The sequence below is a fragment of the Bombyx mori genome, chromosome 2, assembly GCF_030269925.1.
Source record: "Bombyx mori chromosome 2, ASM3026992v2".
Taxonomy (NCBI): domain Eukaryota; kingdom Metazoa; phylum Arthropoda; class Insecta; order Lepidoptera; family Bombycidae; genus Bombyx; species Bombyx mori.
In genome coordinates this window covers 7,586,329-7,594,810 of record NC_085108.1, presented here as the reverse complement: position 1 = coordinate 7,594,810, position 8,482 = coordinate 7,586,329, and the positions used below count along the sequence as shown (strand labels likewise).

Below are 8,482 nucleotides of genomic sequence, written 5' to 3'. Positions count from 1 at the left end.
CAAATACATGATAGTGTGTGTAATGTTTTCTTTATTGATTTAAAGATTTTTTTATGCAAAATTAAAAAAAAATTTACATTCTACACTCCTCTATAAGTGTGGGAAATTTGATACTCCTCCGTCCGCGCTATTTTCGTAAAAAAGGGATACAAAGTTTTCGCTTCACGTATTAATATATAGATATAAAAAATACAATTCAAACAATTTAAATGACAAAATTAAGTGAAGTGTAGTGACGCCAAAGTAATGAACATTATCCAAATAAGATATGACCTAAAGGTCTCTGTTACCATAGGGCATAATAATAAAATAAAAAAAATTCAAAGTCATATTTTATTATCAATCATTCATCGTCATCATCATCATCATCATCGTCATCGCTGAGTCGCTTCTTCAGTTTGGCTTCCAGTTCCTTGGCAGGGTTGAACACGCCGCCGGTCTGCGCGTTGCAAATGAAACAACGGGTCGATTTCTTGTATTGCTCCAGAGCGCATTTCTCGCAGAAGTAGTGTTTGCACCTGCAGAGGAACTTGGCACGTGAGGGTACTGCACCCTGACTGTGAACCTAGCGACGATCGCATTAAAGTCTAATGTTCTTCAGCACGTAATGTAATCGCAACTAAAATCCATTGCGTCGTCCAAAGTCTCGTCTGTTGCAAGATACCTTGCTTTTTATGTTGTATTGTGTCACGTGGTTATGGAAGTCCACGGACATCAACAACATGCTTACCACCACCCACATTCAGACTTGAAATTAATGTCTTAATTGTGTGGGTTTGAATGTCATTCGTGAACATGAGTTAAGTACGTATTTCATTAGAAAAATTCGAACCCGTCAGCGGGATTCGAACACCGGCATTGTCGCATCGTATCCTTAAGGCCACCACAACTTAAAACTTTAATAAAACGATTCCTTTATCCTTGTAGAATAGTTGCTCTACACAAAAATCCGACCTACATCCAGCCTCTAGTCCTATACTGCACCACTATAGACCTAGTCCTCACGTCCTTACGGATCCATCAGATCCAATAACCTTTGCATTAGACGCCTTCAGCTCTAACACTAGGAGCAGGCTTAGGGACCCCGGTAACCGTACTCGTCGAACTCGGCAAAGAGTTCGCCGTGCAACCTAACCCCGCTGAGTTTCTCGCCGGATCTTCTCAGCGGGTCGCGATTCCGATCCGGTAGTAGATTCATTCGCGAAGCAGCTGCTCTTGAGCTGTTAGGTCTCCTTCGGAGGCGCTCGGGCAGCTGTTAGCAAATCCCACCCCTCCTGGCTGAGCCTTTGCTCGCCCACCTGTCCTGGTGAAACTGGAAAGGCATCCGGGCCACCAGTAATCCTTCAATCATAAAAAAAAAAACCTAGTCCTCTACAACTCTATTTTACCTCATCACCTCTACAGTTCCAACTTACACTTACTTGGTAACAACAGGATTTGTGAATCCCTCTCTGCATACAAAACATTTGAACGGTAGTTCCTCGTCGCTGTGGATCTCGTAATCTGAATCTCCATCTTGTCCCGGTGTCTCCAGCTCCTCGCGTTCCAGTTGCCAGCCATGTTTGTAGTCAGAGCGGTCGTGAAGGAATTTACATGAATCTGAAATATTTAGAAACTTCGAGGACAACGTGTTTATTAAACAACTTTACAATTGAATATGCAATTTAGAAAAGGGCACATCTCTGAAAATGTAAAATGTTCAGAAAATAAAAATAAAAAAAGGGTGCGTGTACTTATGTACGCGCGTAAGAAGTTATACTTTATTTTTATTAAATTTATTTCCTTCTTTTATTTAAATATTAAATAATTAATAATAAATATTTAACGTTAATAATTTAATAATATTTAGTATGAATTATATTAAATAATAATTTTGTCATTTATATTACTAAAAAATGAATGCTAATAACATTTTTTTTTACGAGTGTACATGCGCGAAAGTTCACCTGCGGCTATATTCAGACTCGTCAAGTTACGTCGGTCGTATTGTAATGAGCGATTTAGTGGGCAACTTCATTTCTGTTAATTTTGTGTCACGGTGCGCGCGCATCGAAAAATTTCACTCTCATCAATTTTTCAAAACGCGCCTAAAGAAGTAAGAAAATGAAAGAAAAGAAGGATAAAAGGCGATTGCATGCAGCAGAGATGCGAATGTTGCGATGGATGTGTGGAGTAACGAGAATGGATAGAATACGGAATGAATATGTTAGAGGAAGTCTGAAAGTGGCACCTGTGACAGATAAGCTGAGGAGTGCACGTTTGGGATGATATGGACGTGTGATGAGACGAAACGAAAATGAGGTTGGTAAGAGAGTGTTAATTATGAATATGGAAGGATATAGAGGAAGAGGTACACCTAAAAAGAAATGGATAGATTGTGTGAAAGACGATATGTGTAAGAGGGGAGTGAGCGAAGAAATGGTATATGATAGAAGAGTATGGAAGGAGAAAAAATGTTGCGCTGACCCCAGGTGACTGGGAGAAGGGCAGGATAATGAATGATGATGCCTAAAGAAATATAACTTCAAAAACTGATTATTTTCTAAAGCAGTATTTAAAATATTAACTTTTGAGCTATATTTTAGTGTTAATTAGTAATTGAAAATTACTGGAATTATTATAAAATGGGTATATGAAAAAGCGTATTTGACAAAATATGCGACATGTGCCCTTTTCGAAATTGCATATTCAATTGTACTAGCCGTACTCGCCCGCTTCGCTGCGCATTTAAAATGAACATTATTATTTATTGTCATTATTATTAGGGAGTCCAACACTCATATAAATATTAGCCTATCCATTAAGTACATGTATTTTCTACATGGATACCAAGTTTCAAGTCAATCGAATGCATGGTTCAGGAGTTATATCAATAAAAACCACTGTAGATTTATATATTGGTATAGATATAGATTTTATTTTTATTACCTGTCTCGAGACATGAGTTTAAAGTCTTAGTTTACTGCATTAAGCCTGTCCCATCATTCAAACCGAAAAGCATGTGTGTGATCCTCAGCATTGACATCTTGTCACATACACATATCCAGCATCAATCAATTTATCATTAGTGACCTCCACAGCCCACTGAGTTTCTCGCCGGATCTTCTCAGTGTGGTAGATTCTGCAAAGCACTGCTCTTGCTAGGGCCAGTGTTAGCAACACTCCCGGTTTGAGCCACGTGAGCTCACCTATACGTCAAGGAGAAGCTGAAATAGCCTCTCAAGGCAAGGCCAAAGTGAATAAATAAATCTTACCACCAAATCCACAAAAGCCAGTCTCCTTATAATCTTTGCATATATCAGGCTGATAATCCCATCTAATTGTAAGAAAAAAAGCATTTTATTATTCAATGAAAGCAATAATTCAATGTATACAAAGCCTAGTTCACTTTGTTATAATGTTGAATAAAGAAAAGGGTAGAAATATTTATTCTTGATGTGTTCTAGTAAGTACCTATTCAGAAACAATACATATTGTGGTTCTCGATAAAACACCTTTGGCTAATGATGGTTGCCATCGACGAAAGCGCCATCTACAAATTCAATAAACGTCATACGTCAAACCACATTGACAGCAAAAACGTCATTCTATGTATTTTGTGTCACTTATGTGCACATGCATATTATTCATAACTTTCGAACGTAACGAACTAACAGCCTTTTTTGTAAAATCGAAAATATACGAAATTATACAGTAAATCGAATTTCTCTTTTGGATATCCTCCGTTCCTGCGTCTACAGTACCAATGAGTAGATACCAGCTGCCGTCTTGCCTATTCCTGTATTGAAGCCAAACAGTGTTCTTATTTAAATGTTGAAAAAGCAAAATGAAGACTTTAAGCCTTATCGAACCAACGGTATTGAGTCAATGGTAGTGGCGTTCACATTTCCATGGGCTTCTGTGAAGCACTAATTACCGGCTGGGATGTGAGTCCCTTTATCTTTCTACACAATTCAAACTTGTTTCGAATTTAATGGTGGTAGGACCTCTTGTGAGTCCACACGGGTAGGTACCACCGCCCTTCCTATTTCTGCCGTGAAGTAGTAACGCGTTTCGGTTTGAAGGGTAGGGCAGCCGTTGTAACTATACTTGAGACCTTAGAATTTATATCTCAAGGTGGGTGGCGCATTTACGTTGTAGATGTCTATGGGCTCCAGTAAGCACTTAACACCAGGTAGGCTGTGAGCTCGTCCACCCATCTAAGACATAAAAAAAATATGGCTTATTAAACAATGCCATCATAAGAACCAAGTATTTTATGATGATTTCAAAATTGTTTTTTTCAGACCTGACTGTGGCCCTCAAGTTTGCTGGAGCTCTGATGGGCCCTTTCCTGACTAGACCAGAGCTGGCATTACCAGCTGCAGTGTCTTTCTTTTTATAATATTGGGCATAGTTGTTTATCCCACGATATATCTGGAATTTTATAATAAATATTAATGGACCTTCTACACTTTATTGTGTATGAGATAAGAAGTGAGTCTTAAGTTAATGATACTCTGACATATGCCTTCCTTAGGTTTTTTTATATACTAGATTTGCATACATCTACGAAACAGGACCAATAATTTATAACTTTATTAGTATTACTAAGTTCCAGTGTAGCATTACAGACATTTACACTTTGTTGACTAGCCAGGTTTGAGGAGGCACTCAATAAGAACCAACTTAATTACACACATATTTTATTATAATTTATTAAGATATGCAGAAGTTGGTATGGAAGTTAGTACGGTATGGTTGATAAGTATTAACCATATAAAAAATTATAAGCTAACTGTCACTAAAGTAACCACGAAGTGTGCGATTTCAATACTGTTAAATGGATACCTGTAGTTCTCACATTTGCGCGTGGAGCCTTTTTTATGGAGAGGAATTAACATTGATTCCGTCCAGTCTTCAGGCCACTGGCCAGTACGCCATATTTTCTGGCAAATGGAGTGTAAAATCTTGGTACCATCCGAGCCTAGGCTCTTTAACATTAGAGCGGTTACGCTGTCCCTCCCGCATTCTCCCTCAGGCAACATTGGAGGAAGCTGGTGCAAAAACTGGACCAAGGTGGTCACGATCCTCAGTAATGAGGAAACGACAAAGAAGAAGAAGAAGAAGAAGAAATGGATACCTTATCATCTGCTTGTCCGTGCAACTCTTCATTGATCTTCTGAGCCTTCTCAAAGATGGCTTGGGCATCTCTATCCTTTTCTGTGTCTAATTCATAGGTAGCTGTTGCATTCTCTCTCTGTTGTTGAACCGATAGTGTTGTCCTTTGAGAAGTCTGAAAGAATTGTAAGCTTATGTTGATCTAAATGGATCTTAAAACGGTTTTTTTTTATGTTCAATACAGAAGACAAGACTTCAACATAAAGATGACGTGTAAAAAGATTAAAGAGATAAAAAGATGTGTGCCAGATTTAAGTAAAGATAAACTGCTCTAATTGTTGATAATATTGATTTCAGTGGAGATATAACTGAGACACTAACAAATATCTCAAGATGCATGGCGGCATTTACTTTGTAGATGTCTATGGGCTCCTGTAACCACTTAAGAACTTAAGGAATAAAAAAAGACAACCCGAAAGGCTGAAATGGCAGCAAGCAGGCTGTTGGAACCAAAAGTTCTCAAGTGGCTATTATATATCTAAATATGTATGAAGTATGTGAAGATTTGAAGTGTGGGTAGGCCTTCTACAAGATGGACCAACAGCCTGTTTATGATATCTTATATCTGGTGCTTCAAAGGTGCAGATCTCATTATAGATCAGATTATCAAATCTGATGATATCCAAGTGAGTTGATGATGATGATGAGCTGTTAATGTTACTATACCTTTTCTTCATCATTACTATCATCATTATCTTCAATTACATCAATTTTGGATTTCTTCGGACCTCCTGTAGACTGTATGTTTGGATTTGGTTTGTTCACCCTTTTCGTTGGTAGAACTACTTGTTGCTCATCAGAGTCCGAGCTGTTTTTCTCTGAAACGTTACTATATTAAATTATATATTAAGCAGCCGTCTGGTGTAGTGGTAAGTGACATGGTCACTACACAAGGGGGTCGCAGGTTCGAATCCCGCCAAGGGAAGATATTTGTATGATAAATATAAATGTCTTTCCAGGGTTATGGGTGTATATTAAATATATATATATATATATATATATATGTGTATAATAAAAATATTATATTTATTTCCGTTATCTGGTACTTGTAACACAAGTTCTTTACGAACTTAGCACGGGACCAGTTAACGTGGAGTGATTGTTAGTAAATATTTATATTTATAAAAAAAAAAAATATCAAGTATATATGAGGCTGTCAGCGCAAAAGTGGCCTAACCCACAATTTTTCATGCTTATAATCATGTATATTGCAATTTATTTAATATATAATAAATTTTTATGCAAAACCGGCCTATCCATAGTTTCACCCATAGAAAGCAGATGGCTTTGTAATCATTATTTTAGCGCATATTGTTTTTTTTGCCAACTCAAATTCAAATTCATGAAAACTAAAGCCTCATTGCTCCATAATAACTATAGTACGCTTAGGCTGCTTTTGCGCTGACGGCCTCATATGATAAAATATATATCGACACTTGAAAGGCAAACGTGACTAAGCGACAATGCGTGAACTTTACGGTAGACTAATTTAAAGTTGAAATACATGAAAACAAAATTTATTTTAACGAATCCAGTTGTAGTAGAAACTAGCTAGTAGCTGTAGGATTGAAATAATTTTAATAGACCTAGAAATATATATTTTTTGCGGATCGAATATGGTTATTGCCTATCATTTATGTGCAAAGCAGTTATTGTCGCTTAGTCACTTTTGCCTTTCAAGCGTCGATATATTTTTTTTATAATGGTAATCTGCCGATAGTTTCTGCCAGCAATTTCTGCCAGTGTCGTGTTATGGCTACATATGGAACATTGTCGAGCTATTTAAACACACTTTATATTATAAAAAGTATCCAATTTTGGCTATATTAATGGTGCCTGGGACTAACACAAAATTAATGTTACTACAAACTTACATATTATAATAAAGATTATGTACAGAGAATAATGCGCTACATATAATTATAATTTTATAGTTAGTAGTTATACACTTAATAAAAGCACTTATAATACGGGGGTCTGGGAACAGTGAGAAAGAGGATATGAAGAAGCGATGAGATAGTTTTAATGTACTATTCTTAGATGTCTTTCGTTTGGAGAATAATTTAATAACTTAACGATCAATATTACCTTCTGAACTGGAAGTTTTACGTTTTCTGCCACCCCTATTCTTAATATTACGTTTTTTAAAAGTACTGAGTACTTCCACTTCGGCGTCTGACATTTTGAACGATTGTTTATTCAACCTAGTGTGTGCTTACTACGATATTAGAGTAATATCTACATAATCATTAATGAGGACACAATAATACTAAATAAAAGTACTGTATTTCACTTTAGGACCTTCAAGTATTGTCGGTATTTATAGGGTTTTTAATTAATTTTTGCATTTCACAACATGATAATATTGGCAATGATCAAAATAATGCTCATTTTTAACATTGACATGTGATTGATTTTGACGGATAGTTGTTTTTTTAAACTATGATTTGTCTATTGAATGGAGGGAATACTGCCCATACAACATAGCTTAAACATTTATAGCAATGCCTGAAGTTAAATCAAAACTTAAATTAGCATATGGAATAATAAGGTTAAATAAGAGAAAGCCGTACATGTTGTATAAGATGAAATAAAATAGCCTGTCAGTAAATTAGCGGAGACTTATTGAGGCTTCTAGGCAATTTGGAAGGGACCCGAGCAGCCACACAGCCACATTGAGGAATTCTTTTTTTTTTCACACTTAAGCCCTTTCTACTACTACTGTTAAAAGTTGAAACCAGAGTTAAAACTCAAACATTGTAATGGACATAATAAACACTATTCTTATCACGATGTTCATGTCTCTTTTATAGTAATAATAAATAGATAAATTAATAAAGTCATTAGCTGCCTTGAAATAAAGTGGAAGTGGAATCATAATTTACCATACAAACTGGAAATATTGAATGCTAAAAGGTTTAGGGTGTAATTTTTTTTTTATTGCTTAGATGGATGGACGAGCTCACAGCGCACCTGATGTTCAGTGGTTACTGGAGCCCATAGACATCTACAACGTAAATGCGCCACCCATCTTGAGATATAAGTTCTAAGGTCTCAGTATAGTTACAACGGCTACCCCACGCTTCGAACCGAAACGCATTACTGCTTCACGGCGGAAATAGGCAGGGTGGTGGTATCTGCCCTTGCGGACTCACGAGAGGTTCTACCACCAGTGATTACGCAAATTATAATTTTGTGGGTTTGATTTTTAATACACGATGTTATTCCTTCCCCGTGGAAGACAATCGTGAACATTTGTTGAGTACGTATTTCATTAGAAAAATTGGTACCCGCCTGCGGGATTCGAACACCGGTGCATCGC

General features: G+C 36.8%; 1 protein-coding gene across 2 annotated transcripts; it reads right to left on the bottom strand.

Annotated features, from left to right (window-relative positions):
• Positions 1–319: 319 nt before the first annotated feature.
• On the bottom strand, positions 320–7,592 carry LOC101746764 (E3 ubiquitin-protein ligase RNF113A). Of its 2 annotated transcripts, none has more exons than XR_009975572.1 (7): positions 7,249–7,574; positions 5,827–5,978; positions 5,123–5,275; positions 4,289–4,416; positions 3,255–3,316; positions 1,364–1,599; positions 320–994 (listed from the first exon to the last, which is right to left on the bottom strand). XR_009975572.1 is itself a non-coding variant. In XM_004927532.4 (7 exons), the coding sequence occupies exons 1-7, from the start codon at positions 7,340–7,342 to the stop codon at positions 344–346; spliced, it is 942 nt and encodes a 313-aa protein (XP_004927589.1). In that variant the 5' UTR covers positions 7,343–7,592; the 3' UTR covers positions 320–343. The 2 variants fall into 2 exon arrangements, 1 of the variants encoding a protein (XP_004927589.1); XM_004927532.4 differs by having other exon boundaries at positions 320–518; positions 1,422–1,599; positions 7,249–7,592.
• Positions 7,593–8,482: the final 890 nt, after the last annotated feature.

Excerpts from the sequence above, each read along its gene's own strand:
- LOC101746764 (XM_004927532.4), bottom strand. The coding sequence starts at position 7,342 with ATGTCAGACGCCGAAGTGGAAGTACTCAGTACTTTTAAAAAACGTAAT. Across the intron at positions 5,979-7,248 it reads TAAAACTTCCAGTTCAGAAG|AGAAAAACAGCTCGGACTCT; the intron begins GTAATATTGATC and ends GTAACGTTTCAG. Across the intron at positions 3,317-4,288 it reads AACTTGAGGGCCACAGTCAG|ATGGGATTATCAGCCTGATA; the intron begins GTCTGAAAAAAA and ends TCTTACAATTAG.